The 24,412-nt window shown below is 47.7% G+C and overlaps 1 protein-coding gene across 1 annotated transcript in view; it reads left to right on the forward strand.

Moving 5' to 3' along the window:
* The window catches only part of LOC116978916 (glypican-4-like), a 77,177-nt gene that overhangs the window by 49,929 nt on the left and 2,836 nt on the right, over positions 1-24,412 (forward strand). The window contains exons 6-8 of the mRNA XM_033030202.1: positions 897-1,040; positions 15,609-15,742; positions 21,444-21,619. Coding sequence (XP_032886093.1) covers positions 897-1,040; positions 15,609-15,742; positions 21,444-21,619 — 454 coding nt within the window. The remainder of the gene's footprint in view (positions 1-896; positions 1,041-15,608; positions 15,743-21,443; positions 21,620-24,412) is intronic.

Raw genomic sequence — 24,412 nt, forward strand, 5'->3', positions numbered from 1 at the left:
TTAGAAGAATAAGAAGGGATCTTATAGAAACATATAAAATTCTTAAACGATTCTAGATGCAGGAAAAATGTTCCCGATGTTGGGGAATCCAGTTTAAGAATAAGGGGTAGGCCATTTAGGACTGAGATGAGGAAAAACGTTTTCATCCAGCGATGTGAATCTGTGGAATTTTCTGCCACAGAAAGCATTGGAGGCCAATTCACTGGATGTATTCCAGAGAGAGTTAAATTTTGATTTTAGGGCTAACAGAATCAAGGGATATGGGGAGAAAGCAGGAACGGGGTACTTATTTTGGATGATCAGCCATGATCATATTGAATGGCGGTGCTGGCTCGAAGGGCTGAATGGCCTACTCCTGCACCTATTTTTCTATGTTTCAGTTGTTTCAATACTCCCTATGGCCTTAACATTCTCTCTATTCCCTGCCCTTGGTTTTACTAAGGTTTTATACATTTAGAGCTTTTAAAGTTGTAAATGTTATTTCCGTTGGCTTTGTTGTCACCTTCTCCTAGACCCATTTTACTTCTACGATCTATTCTACAAATGATCTTCTACATTTTCCCTGATATCATCTCCTTTGATGTCTTGTTTTCACACCTACCTTATATCTGTGTCTCCCTCTCCCCTGACTTTCAGTCTGAAGAATGGTCTCGACCCGAAACATCACCCGTTCCTTCTCTCCAGAGATGCTGCCTGTCCCCGCTGAGTTACTCCAGCATTTTGTGTCTATTTTCGGTGTAAATCAGCATCTGCAGTTCATTCCAACAGTTTATTATTTAGACTGGTCTCATCCTTAATGAACTTTTTAGGCTATGCAATCCAATTCAAAGACAGTGATACCAAATTATAATGACATTATGGTATATGTAATAAATGACTTATTTGATTCACTCTAGGTATTTCAGGGCTGTGGGAAACCAAAGTCTCTAACTGGGAGCCGTTTAACTCGATCTATATCGGACGGGTTTAATCCAAGGTTTAGACCCTATAGTCCTGAGGAGCGTCCAACAACAGCAGCTGGCACAAGCCTTGACAGACTGGTAAGTGCCCCAATGTTGATTAGATGCTATTGACCTTACACTCAACAGGTGTCTAATCAACATGCCGTTCCAAGGGAGAGTTTCATTTTGAGTTCCACATGGCTGCTTTCACACAGTGAACTCATCTTGAAGCAAGATGCGAGTTCAGTTCTATTTGGTGCATCAAAAATTAGAAAATAAAACATCCAAATGAGCTATTCAACTCCTCTGAAGGTGGACAAAAATGCTGGAGAAACTCAGCGGGCGAGGCAGCATCTATGGAGAGAAGGAATAGGCAACGTTTTGGGTCAAGACCCTTCTTCAGGCTGATGTCATGGGGGGGGGGCGGGAAAATGAAAGGAAGAGGCGGAGACAATAGGCTTGTGGGAGAGCTAGGAAGGGGGAAGGGAAGGAGGGAGAAAGCAAGGACTACCTGAAATTGGAGAAGTCAATGTTTATACCGCTGGGGTGTACACTACCCAAGCAAAATATGAGGTGCTGTTCCTCCAATTTGCGCTGGGCCTCACTCTGGCCATGGAGGAGGCCCAGGACAGGAAGGTCGGATTCGGAATTGGAGGGGGGAGTTGAAGTGCTGAGCCACCGGGAGATCAGGTTGGTTAATGCGAAATGAGTGGAGGTGTTGGGCGAAGCGATCGCCAAGCCTGTGCTTGGTCTCGCCGATGTTGAGAAGTTGGCACCTGAACAGCGGAGGCGGTAGATAAGGTTGGAGGAGGTGCAGGTGAACCTCTGCCTTACCTGGAAAGACTGCTTGGGTCCTTGGATGGAGTCAAGGCGGGAGGTAAAGCGACAAGTGTAGCATTTCCTGCGGGTGCAGGGGAGAGTACCAGGGGAGGGGGTGGTTTGGGTGGGAAGGGACAAATTGATCAGGGAGTTACGGAGGGAGCGGTCTCTGCGAAAAGCAGAACGGTGAGGAGATGGGAAGATGTGGCCAGTGGTGGGATCCCATTGGAGGTGGCGAAAATGTTGGAGGATTATATGTTGCATGCGACGGCTGATAGGGTGGAAGGTGAGGACAAGGGGGACTCTGTCCTTGTTACGAGTGGGGGGGTGGGGAGTGTGAGAGGAGCTGTGGGATATAGAGGAAACCCTGGTGAGAGCCTCATCTGTAATAGAAGCGGGGAACCCCTGTTCCCTAAAGAATGAGGACATCTCCGATGCCCTAGTCTGGAACACCTCATCCTGGGTGCAGATGCGGCGTAGACGGAGGATTTGGGAGTGGGGGATAGAGTCCTTACAGGAAGCAGGGTGGGGAGAAGTGTAGTCCAGATAGCCATGGGAATCGGTGTGTTTGTAGTGGATGTCGATCAGTAGTCTGTTACCTGCGATGGAGATGGTGAGGTCTAGAAACGGTTGGGAGATGTCGGAAATGCTCCAGGTGAATTTGAGTGACGGATGGAAATTAGTGGTGAAATGGATGAAGCCAGTTTGTTCTGCATGGGTGCAGGAGGTAACACCAATGCAGTCGTCAATGTAACGGAGGAAGAGTTCGGGGATAGGGCCACAGTACGCCTCGAACAAGGGTTGTTCGATGTACCCAACAAAGAGGCAGGCGTAGCTGGGGCCCATGCGCGTGCCCATAGCTACGCCTTCGATTTGGAGGAAATGAGAGGAGTCAAAGGAAAAGTTGTCGTGGGTAAGGACCAGCTCTGCTAGGCAGAGGAGAGTATTAGTAGTAGACGGGGATTGGTTGGTTCTGCGGTCGAGGAAGAAACGGAGGGCTTTAAGACCCTGCTGGTGGGGATGGAGGTGTAGAGTGACTGGACATCCATGGTGAAGATGAGGGAATGGGGGCCTGGAAAACGGAAGTCATGAAGGAGACGAAGAGCGTGTGAGGTGTCTTGAACATAGGTAGGGAGGGATTTGACCAGGAGGGATCGTATGGAGTCGAGGTATGTGGAAATAAGTTCGATGGGACACGAACAGGCAGAAACAATGGGTCTGCCAGGACAGTCAGGCTTGTGGATTTTGGGGAGAAGATAAAATCGGGCCGTGCGGGGCTGGGAATGATGAGGTTGGAGGCTTGCGAGGGCGGGGAGCCGGAAGCAATGAAACCAGTGATGGTGCTAGAGATAGTGGCCTGGTGCTCGTCTGTGGGGTCATGGTCCAGGGATAAGTAGGAGGAGGTGTCTGAGTGTTGGCGCGTGGCCTCAGCCTTGTAGAGGTCAGCACACCAGACTACCACGGCACCTCCCTTGTTGGCAGGTTTGATCACCCAGTCTGGGTTGTTGAAGAGTGAGTGGAGGGCTGTACGTTCAGGGGGCAAGAGGTTAGAGTGAGAAAGGGGAGTGGAGAGGTTGATGCGGTTGATGACCCGCCGGCAGCTTAAAATAAAAAGGTCTAAAGCAGGTAGATGGCCATGAGGGGGGGTCCAAGAGGAGGGGGTCCGTTGGAGAAGGGGGGTGAGGACTCCTTCCCATGGAAGAACGCTTCGAAGCGGAGGCGACGGAAGAAGAGCTCCACATCGTGGTTGGCACGGAACTCATTGAGGTGGGGATGGAGGGGGACAAAGGTGAGGCCTCTGCTGAGGACAGACCGTTCAGTATCAGAGAGGGGAAGGTCAGGGGGGATGGTGAACACACGGCAAGGATGGGGGTTGGGGCCGGAGGAAGGCAGGTGAGTGGACTGAGGTTGAGGCAATGTCTGGTGGGGGGGGTGGTGGGTGGTCAGGGACGAGGGTGGTATGAGGACTAGTGTGAGTTGGGAGTAGCTGGGGTCACATGGTTTTAGGGGGAAGGGGAAGACCCAGTGGAACCCTCACTGACGTTCCCTGAGGGGGGGGGGGGATGCATTAGGACCCAGCACAATCAGACACGTGGTGTGAGAGTCTGCAGCATGGAGACTTCAGGCCCGGTGCTGAGCTTAGGACTCTGGCAAGGTGACGGCTGCGGCCTGCTGGTGGGTGCTGAAGTGGCCAAGGTCGGTAGAGTTACTAGTGGAGGCCCGCGGGAAGTGGAGCCCGGGTCAGCGGGCGTGGCATCGGAAGTCCCGGTCAGCGGATCGCCGGGGAGGCGGCGAGGATCGGCGGTTCCTGTGAGGCAGCAAGGGTCGGCGGTTCCTGTGAGGCAGCAAGGGTCGGCAGTTCCTGTGAGGCAGCAAGGGTCGGCGGTTCTGGTGAGGCACCAAGGGTCGGCGGTTCTGGTGAGGCAGCGAGGGTCGGAATCATTGGTGAGTTGGTGAAGGTCGGCGGCAGCGGCCACGTGGAGGTCGACGATGGCGGCGTCTACGTTGGTCCGGGCCTGAGATTGGTCAGGTAGGCGGTGAGCGTTGGTGCTGCTCCTCGTGGCAGCAATGGCGTCGCAGGACTGGGTCTGGTGGTGTCGGCGCAGGCCAGCGGTGGAACTCAGCGCCTGCAGGCCGTCGAGTCGAGGAGTCTTTTTTCTTTTCTTTTGAATTCTGGAATTTTTTGAGGATGTGACAAGTAAAATGGATGTAAATGGGAGCCAGTGGATGTAGTGCATCTAGACTTTCAGAAAGCCTTTGATAAGGTCCAGCATGGTAGACTCTAAAATTAGATCACATGGTATTGGGGGTAGGGTTTTGACATGGAAGAAAATTCGTTGACAGACCGGAAGCAAAGAGTAGGAGTGAACGGGTCCTTTTCAGAGTGGCAGGCATTGGCGAGTGGAGTGCCGCAAGGCTTTGTGATGGGGCTGCAACTGTTTACCATGTATATTAATGATTTGGAAGAGGGAATTAGGAGCAACACTAGCAAGTTTGTGGATGATACAAAGCTTGGTGGCATTGTGAACTGTGAAGAGGATGCTAGGAGGTTGCAGGGTGACCTGGACAGGTTGAGTGAGTGGGCAGATGCAGTATAATATAGATAAATGTGAGGTTATCCACTTTGGTGGCAAAAACAAGGGGGCAGATTATTATCTCATTGGGGTTAGGTTAGGTAAGGGGGAGGTGCAGCGAGACCTGGGTGTCCTTGTACACCAGTCACTGAAAATTGGCGTGCAGGTACAGCAGGCAGTGAAGAAAGCTAATAGTAAGATTAAACGAAAACTTACCAGTTCGAAGTTTGATCGTTATTTTATGAGGAGTACGTTGAGGGAATAGGTGAAGAACCCCGCCAGGACGCATGCGTGTCATTCTTCAAAGCAGCGGTGTGAAATCACAGATAGCTGTAATGACTGAACATAGTAAGATTAGAGAAGAAAATACCAGTTGAGTATATAATCAAGGGTGGGAGCGGAGGGCACGTATTCCCTCAACGTACTCCTCATAAAATAACGATCAAACTTCGAACTGGTAAATTCTCGTTTAATCTTACTATTTTACTTCGGAGTTACGTGAGTGACTACGTGAAGATTTCAAAGCTCTGTGAATTCATGCCGTGGAAATGAGTCCATGCATCACATCTGCCTTAATTGACTGTGGGAGGAATTGTGTTAACATGTTTAGACATGAATCCAACATTGAAATCCATGATAAATTGTTAACAACAAATTATAGCCCCTATTTATGGGGTGAAATTATATTACAGAACTTAAAATTGGCTCTGCAAAGTTCCAGTTTAACTACTGGTTTGTGGTAGAATAGTTGGAACATTTTCCCCTGATCCATCCTGCTGTCTCGAGGATTTGGTTCATTGGTACATCCAACTCCATAGCTGCCGATGTAGTTGCAGCCCTGGTGGAATAAGATTTGAATATGTTAGTATCCACCCCAGCTGTTGTTAAAACCTGTTTCAGTCATCTGAAAATAGTTTGAACCGACACTTTTTTGTGGGTTTGTTTGTGGCTGATTAGTAGTGCTATCTCATAGCCTCAGATGTTTTTGGTGTTCTCCATATAGAACAATAATTGTCTTATTATACAGAGACGATATCTGTAGGGTAATCCCTAAATTCTATTTTGAGGCCTGATGATAGTCTGTTCTGTTTGACTAATTCGTAATATGAAACGTTATATTCCTGTTGAAGAAGTCATATAGTCCAGCCTTAACTTATGTACGACTGTACACCTAGTGTCGTGACCAAAGCTATCAGCATGACTGTTTTGTGCGTCAGTCTTATGCAGGGACAGAGCTGTTGCTGGAGATCAATTCCTTAGCAACGTTAGGGCAATACTCATATCCCATTTAGAGAGTACAGGTGCACAACCTTTTATCCGAAAGCCTTGGGACCAAACACTTTTCGTAATTCGGAATTTGTCGGTCTTCGGAATGGAAATTTTTTTGCGTAGATTTTAATGGCTGGCTCAGTGGTAGAGTGCTCGGCTCATATCCGCAAGATCGCGAGTTTGCGCCTTGATCCTGGCAGTTCCTCGGTCGCGAGTTTGAGTCTTCAATGTAGTTTTTTCTTGCAGAATAAATGTCTGTATGAAATGCAGTGTGTTGAATGAATTCCTGAATTTGTAAATGTGACCGCAGCATTGAATCACCTCTCACACTCATGTCACCCTAGCGGGGCTACATGCCCTTAGGCGGCCTAAGGCGACATTTTCACACTCTTATATCCGTGTGCAGCAGAGGCGACGTGCGTTTGGCGCCAAACGTGAGCTTTGGTGTGCAGACGACATCCTGGAAAAAATGTCCGGTTTCTTCCAGGTAGGCGATATACCCTCCCGGGCAATATACCCTCCACTTCTCTTTTATGAAGGGGATTTAGTTCCCCTTTCTTCCAGGACCGACCGGAGGTTCCGCTGTCACCTCTGCGGGCCACCCTCGGTGAACGCTCACTCAACTTTGTCTTGGGATTCCTACTCTCCCGCGCAATGCACCCTCACCTTCTCTTTTATGAATGGGGATTTAGTTCCCCTTTCTTCGAGGACCGACCGGAGGTTCCGCTGTCACCTCTGCGGGCCGCCCTCGGTGAACGTCCTGTCTCCCTGTCCCTGGGATAGCAGGGGGCGATCAAACAGCACAATACCCCCCTCCAACTCCAGAGGAATCCGCTCCCCGATGGGCCGCTACGGCGACAAGTGGCAGTTCGCCCACAGCCCGAGCTGCGCGACCCCAAGAACAAGACGCACCTTGCACACCATCAGCTTCTGCCCATACGGGGAGCGTGTTCCTCTGGAGTTGGAGCGGGGCTGGACTGGAGTTGCTGATCTGGGATCTCCGTGCTTGCAATGGGCCTGGGGGTCGGTGTCCCGATGAGGGGGCGCAGCTCGGGCTGTGGGCGAACTGCCACTTGTCGCCGTAGCGGCCCATCGGGGAACGGCTTCTGGTGGTCCTGATGTCTCCGGCCAGTTTGCAGTTTTCCTCTGGAGTTGGAGCGGGGCTGGGCTGGGCTGCTGTGGGTCTCTGGGATCTCCGTGCTTGCAGTGGGCCTGGGGGTCGGTGTCCCGTTGGTCCTGACGTCTCCGGTGACTGGCACTGACCTGCTAGTATCGCCGACATGAAGACAGTGCAAAGCCCCCGCGGCGGTGCAATGGGCGGGGAGCTGGAGAGGGGAGGGAAGGGGTCACACACATGGCCGGAAAGCAGAGGGGTGTAGGTGGGGTGAAACTGAAGGCAGCGACAATCTGCTGCTGCTGCCTGCCCGCTGAGTTAAAAAGTTCCCACGCAAGACTCACGATACACTGTGTATCGTGAGTCTACCGTGGGAATTTTTTAACTCAGCGGGCAGGCAGCAGCATATTGTCAATTATTAACCCTCCCGCGCAATATACCCTCACCTTCTCTTTTATGAATGGGGATTTAGTTCCCCTTTCTTCGAGGACCGACCGGAGGTTCCGCTGTCACCTCTGCGGGCCGCCCTCGGTGAACGTTTTCAAGGACCTTTCTTCAAGGACCGAAAAAATGGCCGCTATTCGGAGGTTTTCGTTATTTGGATCATCGGATAAAAGGTTGTGCACCTGTACCTGGTTCTTGGGGGATAGATATTAAAATTTCCTCTCATAAGTTTGGTTATCAGGGGTGAGTCCCAACAGAATGATGCTCTGATCCTCGCCATAGATATGTTGATAGGGCACTGTAACTGAGCCCCTCATCATAATGTAGGCCTGCCAGGAATTCGAGAACAGACGTTATGTTCATCAACTGTAGGTGATGTTGTTTCTGTGACAATATATCTCCCATTTCCTGATGTATACCAGATATAGTTTTTGGTGGACTGTCTGTGGCCCGCTGAGATAATGTTCAATGTTCGGTCCGCCAGTCCCAGTTGCAGTAGAGGTTTCTTTAGACTCTACAAATTGATAGGTTTGTTGTTTTTGACATGGATGGGTTCCCCTGTTACAGGATGAACCAATAATCTGGTTGTTTCAGGATGGTGATGCATGGTTAAACCCCATGTTGAGTATCACAGGGAACCATGGTTAAGTAGGCCAATCGGCACTACCAATTAACAGACGCTGAGTCTTGTTGTATTTTTCGTAATATCCGACTGATGATGCAGAAAAGGAGAGAATGCATAGATAAACAATTGCCCCCTCAATGCAGTGAAAAGCATCTGTCCCTGCTGTCCCAGGGTCTGGTTCCCAAGAAACACAGTTTGGTAACTGGTGATTAAGTCTTATTTTATTGAATTTGCGTGACCTGATGTCTGTCACTGAATTTTGGGTTACCTGGTAGGTAAGTAGCTGATATTCCAATATTTCTCTGGATACACCATTACCAAATTGTATTAGTCAGATTGTCACTCTGTAGTCTAACACGCTGGTGATTTATCCCAGAGCAGTATGACTTTAGGCCATAGAACGCACCCCACATTTCAAGGTAGTTTATGCCCAGTGTCTGTGATAATGATGCCTCCTGTGCCTTTCATCTACCTCCACAGATGGAGATGGAAATTGGTAGTACCCCAACCAAGCGCACTGGCAGCAGTTTGTAGCACCACTAAGGGTTTGCTGATAACGATAGGGTTGGAACAATGCCGAATGTTATCCCTCCGCCATTTTAATTCCATAAGCTTTGATTGGTGGCTTATTGGTCTGTCGAAATTACCAGTATTAACTTTGAGTGTTTATATTTTGCCCTTTGTAGATTTTTGGTAATACAAAGGGCCAAATTGTGTGGCTGGAAAGGCAGACACTATATGCCAATTATACTTGCTACCAATCTGATAGACAGTTCACTGATGTCAGTGGGGTTGTTGCAGGCCTCAGTTAAGACTGTAGCCTTGTCCTTTGGTAAAGTCACCGACATGTGAGCTGTCAATAGTGAACCCCAAATAATCCATTATGTTGGTAGGCGTTAGTTTAGATTTAACTGGATGGATGATAACCCCAGTTTTCACCCAATTGTATGGTGGCTGTTACAGCTAGTTAGGCCAACTCCAAAGTTATGCCCACAATTAGTATGATCATATGATTATGTATTTGGTAGAGCTCTATACTGCCAGAGATGCCCATCCAGTTGAATTTTTACAAATAACGTTTGTGATCAGTCCGTGTAGGCACTGAATAGTAAGCATCTTTTAGGTCGATGCTAGCCATGGAGTAGCCTTTAGAAATCAGTCCTTTAGCAGTTACCAGTTCCCATTTTGTACTGAATATATAGTACAATGTATTCCAGCCAATCGTGTTGGGTTTACCCATTACCCCTTTTGCACTATTCAATGGTATATCCCTGGATACTGCTTAGGATATAAGTGTCTGTAGTTAATATACACCATATCCAAAAGAGTGTAATCTCCCACCAATGTGTGTATTATCCACTCTTCCTATAATTTGTAAGGGACCAGACCCACCTACCTCCATTGTTACCAGTGGAAGTTTGCTTCTTCTGTGTGGTCTTCGTGAAGGTTGAGGCGCCGGTGTCTGGGTTTGTTTTTGGGTTGGGGGTTTGCGCATCTTCCAGAAAGGCCGGTCTGGGCTATGGTCTAAAAGACCGCTGTCCTGTATGCCCGGCCTTTGAGCTTTCACCAGCTTCTCTTGTTCTGCTGGTGGGTGCATAAGGGTGCTGTCTTTGGCTGTAGGAGATCCTTAATGTTGTCGCCTTTATGAGCCCCAGGGCTATCCTAAGTCCTGCTCCGACATGTTTCCAGATGCTATTTCCATGACTGGAACATTCAGGGATGCGCAGTTTCCTGGTCCCAAGTATTTTTGCAGTGGTGTCCATCGTGGTCTGGCTGTATATATTTGGACACCATGACCAGTAGATTTTGCCTTCCTGCACCCCCTGCACACTTGTAGTTTTGTTCGTCAAAACCCCTTTTCAGGGTAAGCCCAGAATTGACCCCCCCAGTACTCCCCTCTGACGAGGGAGATGCACTGTGCAGCCCTACAAGAGGTGCTGCTGTGGGTTTTACATAGTGCCCACAGTGACTAGACTCCATCTCCCGGAGCCTGTCATGTTGGAGCTCGGCTCCATAAGCCGCTCCAACTTTCTTTTCCATGTTGGAGCTCGGCTTCATAAGCCGCTCCAACTTTCTTTTTCATGTTGGAGCTCGGCTCCATAAGCCGCTCCAACGGGCTCCAGCGCTCACGGTCGCTGGCCGCCCAAAGTCGGACTCATCAGTCAACGACTCTTTTGGTTTCTTCTTGCCTTCCCGCCCAGACGCAGTGTTTAATCTGGCCGGTGCGGGGGCGAAGTCGGGCACAGCTGATCCCACTTACGGGGCTTGTGCCTTCAGCTGCTGCTGGCTCCCACAACTTCGCAGTCCTCCCCAGCCAGCTTCACTCGCAGCACTTGTGGACACTATTTTGTCCAGCTTCCCCCCCCCCCCCCCCCCCCCTGTGTAAAAACAGCGCGGGGACAAACACTACCGCAGAGTAAATCACTTACCTGCAGGTCGCGGTTTCAAACTTACCGCTGCGGGGGAACGCTCCACCCCGCCTGTCGTTTCGCAAGCGTGAAAGCTATATGGCACGCATGCGTCCTGGCGGGGTTCTTCACGTGGTCACTCACGTGACTCCGAAGTAAAATGGAATGTTGGCCTTCATAACAAGAGGATTTCAGTATAGGAGTAAAGAGGTTCTTCTGCAGTTGTATAGGGCTCTGGTAAGACCACATCTGTATTGTGTACAGTTTTGGTCTCCTAATTTGAGGAAGGACATCCTTGTGATTGAGGCAGTGCAGCGTAGGTTCACGAGATTGATCCCTGGGATGGCGGGACTGTCATCTGAGGAAAGATTGAAAAGACTAGGCTTGTATTCACTCGAGTTTAGAAGGATGAGAGGGGATCTTATAGAAACACATAAAATTATAAAAGGAATGGACAAGCTAGATGCAGGAAAAATGTTCCCAATGTGGGGCGAGTCCAGAACCAGGGGCCACAGTCTTAGAATAAAGGGGAGGCCATTTAAGACTGAGGTGAGAAAAAACTTTTTCACCCAGAGAGTTGTGAATTTGTGGAATTCCCTGCCACGGAGGGCAGTGGAGGCCAAATCACTGGATGGATTTAAGAGAGAGTTAGATAGAGCTCTAGAGGCTAGTGGTATCAAGGGATATGGAGAGAAGGTAGGCACGGGTTATTGATTGGGGACGATCAGCCATGATCACAATGAATGGCGGTGCTGGCTCGAAGGGCCGAATGGCCTCCTCCTGCACCTATTTTCTATGTTTCTATATTCAACTCCTCTAATTGCTTCCACCATTTGTCAGGTCTGATTAAATAGCAGATCAGCTATTCCTGCTCCGAATTCATTTGTTCACATGGTTGATCTGTGACCTAACTTCATATGTCATCTTTGCCACTTGTCAATCAGTACCTGTGGTAAAAAATTGTTTCCAAATGAAAATTAAATAGCATTATGAATTTTCTCTGCACCCTCTCGAGCTTAATCACATCCTTCTTCGAGTATGACAACCAGAATGGCACACAATATTCCAAATGTGGTATCACCAACATCTTGCACTGCTGTAGCATGGTGTTCCAACCATTATCCTCTGATGGTATCATAGACCGTGAAGATGGCTATCAAGAATCTCAGCAGAGCTTTGCATGGACCTTTGAAGGTAACGCTCTGGGCAGTATTGTATAACATAGTTTGAGGAGCACCTGTACACCCGTGCAAGAAGACTAGGTGTTAAAGAGGTTTTTGCTACTTTGGCCTTCAACAGTTATAGTATTGGGTATAGAACTTTGGACATTATGTTACAGTTGTGCAAGATGTTGGTGAAGTCGCATTTGGACCATTGTGTTCAGTTTTGGTCAAGTCAAGTTTATTCGTCACATACTCATATGAGATGTGCAGTGAAATGAAAAGTAGCAATGCTTGCGGATTGTGCAAAAAAAACTACAAAACAGAATGGAACAGAAACACATATTCACATATTGCATATTTGTGGGAGGGAAAAAAAGAAAAAAAGAGCAGTTTAAAAAAGACCACACAACAGTAAAATGGTACAGTAAAGTTAGTCCCTGGTGAGATAGGAGTTTACAGTCCTAATGGCCTCTGGGAAGAAACTCCTTCTCATCCTCTCCGTTTTCACAGCATGGCTACTGAGGCGTTTGCCTGACCGTAGCATCTGGAACAGTCCGTTGCTGGGGTGGATGAGGTCTCCCATGATCTTGTTGGCTTTAGAGTTGCACCTTCTGATGTATAGTTCCGGCAGGGGGGCGAGTGTAGTTCCCATAGTGCGTTCGGCCGAACGCACTACTCTCTGCGGAGCCTTCTTGTCCTGGGCAGAGCAGTTCCCAAACCAAATTGTGATGTTTCCGGACATGATGCTTTCCACAGCCGCTGAGTAGAAGAACTGGAGGATCCTCAGAGGCACTCTGAATTTCCTCAATTGCCTGAGGTGGTAAAGGCGCTGTCTTGCCTTACTCACCAGTGCGGCGGCGTATGATGTCCATGTCAGATCCTCTGAGATGTGGACTCCCAGGTATTTAAAGCAGCTCACCCTATCCACAGTATCCACATTTATCTTCAATGGTGTGTACGACCTCGGATGATGTGCCCTCCTAAAGTCCACGATCAGCTCCTTTTTTTTTTGATATTCAAGAGGAGGCTGGTGTCCTGACACCAGAGTGCCAGACCAGCCACCTCCTCCCGGTAGGCCTTCTCATTGTTGTCTGAGATCAGGCCCACCACCACAGTGTCATCAGCAAACTTGATTATTGAGTTGGAGCTGAACCTAGCCACACAGTCATGTGTGTACAGGGAGTACAGTAGGGGGCTGAGGATGCAACCCTGGGGGGATCCTGTGTTCAGGGTGAGGTCACCCTATTATAAGAAGGATGTCATTAAGCTGGAAAGAGTACAGAGAAGATTTACGAGGCTGTTGCCAGGACTCGAGGGGCTGAACTATAGGGAGAGTTGGGTAGTCTATGACTTCATTCCAAGGAGAGCAGAAGACAGGGTGATCTGAGAGAGGTGTATTAAATCATGAGAGGAATTGAAACGGTGATCCACAGAAACTTACCCAGCGTAGGGAAATCAAGAACCTAAGAACATAGGTTTAATGTGAGAGGGGAAAGATTTAATAGGAACCTGAGGGGCAACTCTCAATCGGGGTGATAGGTATATGGAATGAGCTGGCAGAGAAAATAGCTGAGGCAGGTACATGGGAAGGAAAGATTTAGAGGGACATAGCAGGAGTAGGCCATTCGGCCCTTCGAGCCAGCCAATATGATCATGGCTGATCATCCAAAATCGGTACCCCGTTCCTGCTTTTTCCCCCATATCCCTTGATTCCGTAACAAATAAATGTGACACATATATGTCTCTTGTCTCTCTCTTGTAAATAAGCTTTTACAGTCAGTTTTTATAATCCCCGCAAGCTTTCTATTATGCCCTATTTCCCCCCCGTCTTAATTAACCCCTTTATCCTCCTCTGTTGAATTCTAAATTTCTCTCATTCCTCCAGTTTGCTGCTTCCTCTGGCCAATTTATATGCCTCCTACTTGGATTTAACACTATCCTTAATTTCTCTCATCAGCCACGGTTGAGCCGACTTCCCCGTTTTATTTTTTCACCAGACAGGGATGAACAATTTTTGTAGTTCATCCATGCAATCCTTAAATCTTTGCCAGTGCATCTCCACCATCAACCCTTTAAGTACCATTTGTCAGTCTACCCTAGCCAATTCCTGTCTCATACTGTCAAAGTCTCCTTTCTTTAAGTTCAGGACACTAGTCTCTGAAGCCCTCCCTTCACCACCTCCAGTTTAAATTCCATTTGGAATATTTTGGAGGACCAAGAAACCAAGAAGAAGAACCAAGAACCGTGTCACTCTCCAACTTAATGAAGAATTCCACCATATTATGGTCACTGTTGCCCAAGGGGTATTGTACAACAAGATGGATTGCTAACTTATTCTTCCTCATTACACAATACCCAGTCTAGGATGGCCTGCCCTCTAGTTGGTTCCTCTACATATTGGCTTAGAAACCCATCCCGTATACACTCCAGCAAATCTTCCTCCTCCGTGTTGTTACCAATTTGGTTGGCCCAATCTGTATGTAGATTAAAGTCACCCATGATAACTGCTGTACCTTTGCTACACGCATCCCTAATCTTCTGTTTGATGCTATACCCAACCTCCCTACTGCTGTTTGGTGATCTGTATACAACTCCAACAAGCGTTTTCTGCCCTTGGCTATTTCTCAGTTCTACCCATACCGATTCTACAGCATCCAAGCTAACGTCTCTCCTTACTATTGCATTAATTTCCTCTTTAACCTGCATTGCCACCCCACCTCCTCTTCCTTTCTGTCCTTCTTGAATATTGAGTACCCTTGCATATTGTCTCCCAGCCTTGGTCACCCTGGAGCCATGTCTCCGTAATTCCAACTATATCATATCCATTAACTACTAACTGCGTGTTCAAGTCATCAACCTTATTATGAAAGCTCCTCGCATTAAGGCACAAAGCTTTCAGGTTTGTTTTTCTTATCTTCCCTTCTACCTTTTGCTTCTGTCCTTTTATGGCCCTCTGTCTCCTCGCATTGGGTCCCATCCCCCCTGCCCGGTTAGTTTAAACGTGACCTTTCCTGCACTCTCTTTCCCTTTAACTGCACACATAGACTTCCACGTTGCAATTGTACTACATGCTGTTTAAACACCTTATTTACTTGTTCTGTAATCTTCAGAGGAATTTATGGACGCACTCCAAAACTTCTAATGTTCTCCAAAGCCTTTCTAATTTATTGTGTATTATCTTTCCTTATTTGACCTCCCCAAAACGTTCACCTTGTACTTTTCCAGAATGAATTCTAATGATGGCTCTTTACCGCTTTAATCATTCATTCATATCTTTCTGCAGCCGAGTTTTCGTCTTCATTGTCAATTACACTTCCAGTTTTGATAATCTCTTTAAATCTTTTAATTGTACATTTTTTTTGTTTAGTTTAGAGACACAGCACGGAAACGAGCCCTTGGGCCCACCGAGTTCGCACCGACCAGCGATCCCCGCACATTAACACTATCTACACACACTAGGGACAATTATAATTGGTATCTGGATAAACACTTGAATTGACACAAAGTGGTGGATTATGTGCCATGACCCCAGAAATGGGATTAATTTAATGTTAATTATTGGTTTACAGGAACACAATGGGCAGAACAACAATGTATGTGCCTTCAATATCTGTGGTTCGCGTATGTTTATGCTGTAAAGGATCTGCTCGCATGAAACTGACACATTTAGTCAGTTTCAGAAAATGAGATAAAAATAATAGTTATAAGTGATCAATCTTATTTTTAATGAGGGAACTTCTATCCCTTTCAGGTGACAGATGTTAAAGAAAAACTTAAGAATGCAAAGAAGTTCTGGTCAACTCTCCCATACAACATGTGCAGCAACAGCAGCTCAGCCGCTGAGCTTGAGGATGATGGATGTTGGAATGGAAGTAACAGTAGCAGGTGAGAATTGACGGTTGACCAAGCTGTTGGTCATTGATCTTACAATTGCCACATGGCTTGGTGTAAAAATGAGTTTGATAACAATACTATGCAGCACGGTGGCGCAGCGGTAGAGTTTACAGTGCCAGGAAACCGGGTTCTATCCTGACTACGTGTGCTGTCTGTTCAGAGTTTGTACGCTTTCCCTGTGATCACGTGGGTTTCCTCCGAGAACTTCGGTTTCCCCGCACACTCCAATGACGTACAGGTTTGGACCTGAAGGGCCTGTTTCCGCACTGTATTTCTAAACTAAACTAATAAGCACCTTTTAGTACTTTGCAATGTTAAAGGTTCCACATAGACCCAATGTTTGAATACACGCTACTGCAGGATACAGGGTTTGAAAGTGCTGGAGACTATCAGAGTCAGAAAAGAGGACAACGTACAGTCTACTCTTGTGTGTGCGTGTCTTGTTATTTTTTTTATTCCGCTTGGTTCAGTTGCAGTGGTGATGACAGGTAAGTTAGTGCAATGCTTCTACAGGATGTGGGAAGTCGGGGAAACTACTGGTGACCCTGATGACCACACCTGTGGGATTTGTCTGGTGCAGCTCCTTAAAGACTGTTAGTGAACTGGAGCTGCAGCTAGATGCCCTCAGGACCATTGGGAGACTGAGAGCTTCTTGGACAAGATGTGTGGCGAGGTTGACATGCCCAAGGTCAAGGAAGAGAGAAGGTGGATTACTACGAGGAAGGGAAATAGACAGGGAGAGCAGGTGACCACTGTGGCCATCCCACTTCTAAACAGGTACACCCCCTTGGGTGCTGTCAGGGGATGACATATCAACGTTGAGCAACAGTACCGGGTACGCCTGTGGCACCGAGCCTCGCTCTGTGGCTCAGCAGGGAAGGAGAATGTCAGGCAGAGCCGTAGTGGTGGGCAGAGCTGTCAAGTTTTGTCAGAGCATTTCAGTATTCTAGTGCCTGAAAATCAGTATTTTGCTGAGGAAATCAGTATTTTTACGCAGTGCCATTTTGCTGAAAACAATTTTATTTTTTATGAGCGGTCATACCCATGTAAGAGTACAAGAATGCATGGGCAGGTTAAGGTGAGATCAAGTGTATCCATGGAGGAGTTTCGGGAACTGAGGAGCCCGCTAAAGGAGAAAATCAGGAGGGCAAATTGGGGGCAGGAGATAAATCTGGCTGATAATTTAAAGGACTAGACTAAATGGGACCCGTTGGGTCCCTGTCACACAGGAGGCATGGTCCCCCAAGAGCCATGGGGGAGAGGGGGATATCACAGGGGAAGGGGGCAGGAGCCAGCGAGGGTGACCAGAAGGGAAGGGGCTGGAGCTGCGGGGCGTTGCGATGGTGGTGCTGTGAAGACTCACAGCGGGCGCTGGTGGCTCCCCTTCATCGGGATCAGATTCACCGCTTTCCATTTGGCCGATAACTCCGACACCGCGCCGCTTCCGGTCTCTCCGAAAATGGTGTCCGGTTGGAGACCTCCGCCGGCCACCCACAGCATCCCTCAGCTCCAGTACAGACGCGATAGCGCAGGAAGAGGCAGTCTGTCTCGGGTAGTGACAGGAGAGGAGACTAATCTGCGCGGCGCTGACTGGCAGGAGAGGAGATCGATCTGCGCAAGCGTGGTTTTTATGATTTTAATACAATCGATCAGAATAAAACTTGTTGCACTCGTAGCACAGGAGAATGGTGAGGGAGCTGGCAAAATCATAGTGCTATCACATACTGTTTTTGCGCAAATAGGAAAACACCGCAAACCGCAAGAGCACAAGATCAGAGCTTTAGTTATGTATAGATAATCCAAACAGATTTTTGAAGTACATTAAGGGGAAGAAGGCAACCTGAAAGAAAATAGGGCCCTCAGGAATCAAAGTGGTCATTTCTGTGTGGAGCCGCAGGAGTTGGACAAGGTCCTCGATGAGTATTTCTCCTCTGTTTTTACTATGAAGGAAATTCACAAGGAACAGGGAACGTGGGACAGTCACTGGAAATGTCTTGTGGGTAGTCAGTATTATCTTCGAGGAGGTCCTGGACATCCTCATGCATATGAAGGTAGACATATCTCCCGGGTCTGATCAGATATATCCGAGGATACTGTGGGAACCTAGAGAAGAAATTGCCGGTGCCCAGGCTGAGATTTATGAGTCATCATTAAATACGGGCAAGGAGCCAGAAGGGTGGCAAATGTTGTGCCTCAATTTAAGAAAGGCTGCAAGGAAAAGCCTGGGAACTAAATACCAGCGAGTCTAACATCTGTGATCAGAAAGTTACTGGAGAGAATTTTGAGGGATGAGATATACGTGCATTTAGATGGGGAAAATCTGATTAGGGATAGTCAGCATGGTTTTGTATGTGGGAGATCGTGTCTCACCAATCAGAGTTTTTTGAAGATGTGACCAAAAAGGTTGATTGGGGCAGAGCTGTAGACATTGCATACATGAATTTCAGTAAGGCTTTTGACAAGGTTCCGCATGGTAGGCTGCTCCGGAAGGACCGATCGCATGGGATCCAAGGAATGATAGCTGACCGGATAGAAAATTGGTTTCATGCAAGGAAGCAGTGGGTGATGATGGGGAGTTGTTTTTCCGACTGATGGCCTGTGACTAGAGGTGTGCGTCAAGGATTGGTGCTGGCTCATTGCTGTTTGTGGTCTATATCAATGATTTGGATGACAATGTGCAAGTTTGCAGATGACACTAAAGTGGGTGGTATTGTCGATAGCGAGGATCATTTTCAGCAGCATCTTGATCAGTCGGGCAAGTGGGCAGAAGATTGGTTCATGGTGTTTAATGTAGATCAGAGGGATCTAGGAGTGTAGGTATATAATTCATTGACAGTGGCAACACAGGTAGTTAAAGTGGTCAATGATCTTCATCCGTCAGGATTTTGAGTACAGAGGTTGGGATGTTATGTGACAGCTGTACAAGGCACAGGTGAGGCTACAGTTAGAGTATTGTGTTCAGTCCTGGTGATCCTCCTATAGAAAAGATGTTGTCAAGCTGGAAACACGTTGTCAAGGGAAATGTGCAGGAAGGAACTGCAGATGCTGGTTTACACCAAAGATAGACATAAAATGCTGGAGCAACTCAGTGGGACAAGCAGATAGATAGGATAGAAGTTTTGGGTCAAGACCCTTCTTCACACAAGTCAGAGATGCTGCCTGTCCCGCTGAGTTACTCCAGCTTTTTATGCCTACCTAAGAATGCAGAAAAGATTTACGAGGATGTTGCCAGGACTTAAAGGCATAAGCTATAGGATAAGTTTGTGCAGGCTAGGACTCTATTTCTTGAAGACTAGGAGAATGAGAGGTGATCTTGTAGAGGTGTATAAGATCATGTGGATAATAGTTAGGGTAGATGCACGGTGTTTGAACTAGAGTAGTGGAATCAAGAACCATAGGTTTAAGGTGAGAGGGGAAAGATTTAATAGGAATCTGAGGGGCAACTTTTCCACACAAAGGATGGTTGATATATGGAATAAGCTGCTAGAGGAGGTAGTTGAGGCAGAAACTATAATTACATTTAAAAGATCGTAATTAATTTTTAAATGAGTAGGAAAGGAAAGATTTAGAGTGATAAATGGGACATATTGGGACTAGAGCAGAGGGGGCATCTTTGTTAGCATGGGCAAGCTGAGCCGAAGGACTTCATTCTGTGCTCCATGACTATGAAAGGGTGCAGATTAGATCCAGAAAGAAATTTCTGTGACTGGAGGACATAATAAGGATGTTGGTCTTTTCCATGGAGCATAGGGGGTTGAGGGATGACATTATAGAGGAATATAAAATCATGAGGGACTTGGGTACTGTGGATGATCACAGACTTTTCTCCAGAATAGGGTGTCTAAAACTAGAAGGCATAGATATAAGATTAGCGGGAAAGCTATGAAAGGGAGGTGAGGGGCAACGTTTTTACACAGGGTGGCTGGTATATAAAACAAGCTGCCAGAGCAAGTGGTGGAGACAGGTACAACTACAATGCTTCAAAGATGTCCAGCCAGGTACATTGATAAGGAAGGGTTAGGTTAGGAAGATATGGGCTAATCACGGGCAAATGGCGCTACCTCAGATAGACATTCCCCATCCCCCTGGTCGCAACAGAGACAGTCCCCCTAGTCCTTACCTTCCACAGCTGTCGCATACAACTCATAATCCTCTGACATTTCCGCCAACTCCATAGGGATCCCACCACTAGCAACATTTTCCCACCTCGACCCCTTTCTGCCTTCCACACAGACCGTTCCCTCTGCAACTCCCCGGTAAACTCATGCCTTCCCACCTAGAATACCCCCTCTCCAGGTACCTTCCCCAGCAACCGCAAAAGATACAACACCTGACACTATACCTCCTCCCTCGACTCTGTCCAAGGACCCCGACAGTCCTTTCAGGTGAGGCAGAGGTTCACTTGCACCTCCTCCAACCTCATCTACTGTACCCGTTGCTCAAGATGTGGACTTTTATACATCGGCGAGACCAAACGCAGACTGGGCAATCATTTTGCGGAACACCTTCGCTCAGCCTGCGTGAACCGACCTGATCTCCTGGTTGCTGGACACTTTTAATTGTCCTTCCCATTCCTACACAGACCTTTCTGTCCTCGGTCTCATTGTCAGAGTGAGGCTAAACGCAAATTGGAGGAACAGCATCTCATATTATACAGTTTACAGCCCAGTGGTATGAATATTGATTTCTCTCACTCTCTATCCCTCCCTCACCCAAGTTGCACGAGCTTCTCATTTTCAACCTACAAACAGCTAACAATGGACTGAAGAAGGGTTTCGGCCCGAAACGTTGCCTATTTCCTTCGCTCCATAGATGCTGCTGCACCCGCTGAGTTTCTCCAGCTTTTTTGTGTAACAGCTAACAATGGACTGGTTCCTTTATCATCGTTACTTTTTTGCATATCTTTCATTCATTGTTCTTTATCTCTCCACATCACCGTCTGTATCTCTCGTTTCCCTTATCCCTGACTAGTCTGAAGAAGGATCTCGACCCGAAATGTCACCCGTTCGTTCTCAGTAGAGATGCTGCCTGTCCCGCTGAGTTACTCCAGCTTTTTGTGTCTATCTTGTGATAGACATTATGTTACAATAGGCAGGTCAGGCCAAGGTGTTCGTTTCGTCTGCCTGTCAAGACACTATCAGGAATCCTGGAAAACAAGAAGGTACACAAAGCTCTGGGAACTTTTTATAATCCCGCAAGGGAAAATTGTTGACAAAGTGCAGGCAAGGTTTGCCATTAACATAGTTCAAGAGGGTGGAGAAGTGCAGTTTTCTCAGATCAGAGATGGTTACAGCTGGATTTGATAAAAGTGTTGAAGAATCAAGGGTTTTCGTAGAGTATATAAGCACAAGCAAGGACCTATCAAGGATAAGGTTCAAAGGTGATTGGCAAAATTACTTGATTGTTCGGTTTTGTTCTCTACAACATGCCGTGATTTAATACACATAATAAGAGTATAAAAATCAGATTCAGTGTTTTATTTTAATGGAGAAACAATTCTAGGGTTCTGGCGAAAATGTGCTGTAGGCTGGATAGTCTCCCTCTAGCGTGTATATTTTATGATTTTGGTGCAGAATGCAAATCATTTTGCAAGACGTAAACAAGTTGCGGGCCTCTGTGTAACCTAGCTTTTATTTTCAAATTCTGACAGCTCTCAATATGATAGAAAGGAATTGTTCATTGTTTTTCCCAGGTACGATTTTGCAGTGACGGGCAATGGCCTTGCAAACCAGCTCAACAACCCAGCTGTTCAAGTGGATATTACCAAACCAGACATGGTGATTCGTAGGCAGATAATGGTGCTGCAAATAATGACCAATAAAATAAAGAATGCTTATCATGGAAATGATGTAACATTTCATGATGCAAGTAAGTAACTTTTTCCAAGAAAAACATCAGCTTGCGTTAATGTTCTTTAAATAGGCAAACGATTGTTCAGGAAGTGAAAAAGTAGTCAAATGGGTATTTTTGGTCTTTCAAGTGAGCGTATGTTGCATCTTTATGACTTGAGAACAGTAATGCAGGAATAACATGCTATTATCAATAAAGTAACTGTATAATTATTGAATTGTCAAAAACCAATGGCCATAAGAGCCACACAGCACAGAAACAGGCTTTCATTCCATCAAGTCCACGCCTGTACTCATCCCATTGACCAGCACTTGGTGCATGAGATTTTATACCTTGGTAATTCAGGTTCTCATGTTATGAGAGCACCTTCCTGCACCGCCAATTTGTACAGTATTGTCCACACTGTAACACCCTCTGGATGAAAATAAAATCACTCCAATCTCCTCAAACTCCACATGGGTTCAAAGAGTCACACAACATGGAAACAGGCTTTTTGGCCCAACAGGTCCATGCCGACCCATTTGGCCCATTTCACTCTAAACCTCTCCTTTCCATATATCCATCCAAATGTCTTTAAAATTTTGTTATTGTACCTGCCTAAACTACTGGCAATTCCTTCCATACACCCACCACCGTGAGCACAGAACAGTTCTGCTCCCTCTGTGTGAAGAATTTGCCCACCGGACTCCTATTATTTGTTTTCCCTCTCACATTAAAGCTATGCCTTCCCCCTATCCTGGAGAAAACTGTCCATTCACCCCATCTATCCTCTTATAATGTATACACTGATATAAGATCACCCTCAGCCTCCTGTGATCCAAGAAATAATGTCCTAGCCTGCCCACCCTTTCCCTGTAGCCCAAGTACTCAAGTCCTAGCAACATTCCTGTACATCCTCTTTCCAGCTTAAAGGGCCCATCCCACTATGTGCTCGCCACAAACTCGCAGCATGTTCAACACGTGGTCCTAGGAGGTCACTGTAACTCTCCTTCATGCTCGAGAGAAATTCCAGCATACTCACGGCCTCAGTTTGGTGATTTGGACTGAATATAGAGCGCGGTGATTGGAGGAGGGAGACGTGCCCAGGCCATAGGGTCACAACGGCAGCCCTAGACACAGACCTGCGCCTCATCCGCAGCCAGGCTCGATCCCGTCCGGCTCTCCGGCGCTGCAATCGCTGCCGAACCACCACTGGACCATCCGAGTGCCCCCCCCCCCCCCCCCCAACGCCCGGGGGTTGCCAGAGACATCAGGAGTCGGACGGGCGTGGTGCCCCCAGGCCCACAGCCAGCGCAGAGAAGCAGCGCTAAACCCAGCTCAACTCTGCCTGGTCCGCCAGGTTAACCTACGGCCCTGCTTGGACTTAAGGGAAATATGGCCCAGGCTTACAACCAGTGCGGAGAAGCAGCGCTAGCTCCACGGCTCCGGATTGGTATTCCGTCAGTCCAGGCAGGGCTGTGGGTTAATCCGGCGAGACAGGCAGAATTGAGCTGCATTTAGCGCTGGATTGAGCTGAAATTACAGTTCACAGGGCCCACGGATGAAGCCTCCGAAACCTCGCGTGTGTGCGCATGCGCGCGCGGCTGCCAAGAAATTGTGTCCCCCGGTCCCCTCCGTATTTTGATAGCGATTTCCGTCATTGCTCCTGACAAATAAATAAACTAAAGTCTAGAAAATCCTGATTGTCCCCCAAGCCTACGCAAGTCTTCCAGTGATCTTTTCCCACCATAGCATCCTAGAATCTTACAGAGTGGAAACAGGACCTTCTGCCCAACTTGCCCACACCGGCCAACATGTCCCATCTACACTAGTTCCACTAGCCTGCTTTTGGACCCTCTAAACCTGCCCCATCCATGTACCTGTCTAAATGTTTCTGAAATGTTGCGATAGTACCTGCCTCACCTACCAGCTCCGGCAGCTCGTTCCATACACCCACTACCCTCTGTGTGAAAAAGTTACCCCTCAGGTTTATATTAAATCTTTACCCCCCTCTCCATTAACCTATGTCCTCGGGTTCTTGATTCCCCTACTCTGGGCAAGAGACTGCATTTATTCGATCTATTCCTCATGATTTTGTACACCTGTACAAGATCATAACCCATCTTCCTGCGCTCTGATGAATAGAGTCCTAGCCTGCTCAACCTCTCCCCATTGCTCAGGCCCTCGAGTCCTGGCAACATCGTGGTAAATCTTCTCTGCACGCTTTCCAGCTTGACAACATCTTTCCTATATCATGGTGCCGTAAACTGAACATGTAATACTATAAATTTGGCCTCACCAATGTCTTACAACTGCACCATGACCTCCCCACTTCTATACTCAATACTATGACTGATGATGGCCAATGTGCCAAAGTCTTTTTGGCACACTGCCTCTTCGCCCCCTCCTTGCGGCCTACCATCGGGCTGGAGCGGCGTTTCCTGTCGGGATTGGCCGGAACCCCAGCTTCGGAGCGGGCGATGCCCTACCCGGGTCACCGTGCGGTAAATTTCGGAGTGCTGTGACCGCCGACTCCAACACCGAGGAGCTGTGACTGCGGGCTTCCAGCCGCGGGCGGTGCTGGATTTTAAACACTGCGGAGCCTGGGATCCGATATAGCCAGAGTCGGAGCTCCAACCAGCGCGACCTGAGGACTTCGGGAGCCGCGGTCTCCGGGGAGGAAGCGGCCGCTCCAGACATTCCAGTGTTCACCCGACGCCGGAGTTCCATCTTCCCGGGCAAGAGGGCCTAAAGCATCGGGTTGCCGTAGCGGCGACTGCGGAGGCCACAATAGGCCCGACTATGGGTGAACAGGGGACGGGACTGGACTTT

The sequence above is a fragment of the Amblyraja radiata genome, chromosome 12, assembly GCF_010909765.2.
Source record: "Amblyraja radiata isolate CabotCenter1 chromosome 12, sAmbRad1.1.pri, whole genome shotgun sequence".
Classification (NCBI taxonomy): Eukaryota; Metazoa; Chordata; class Chondrichthyes; order Rajiformes; family Rajidae; genus Amblyraja; species Amblyraja radiata.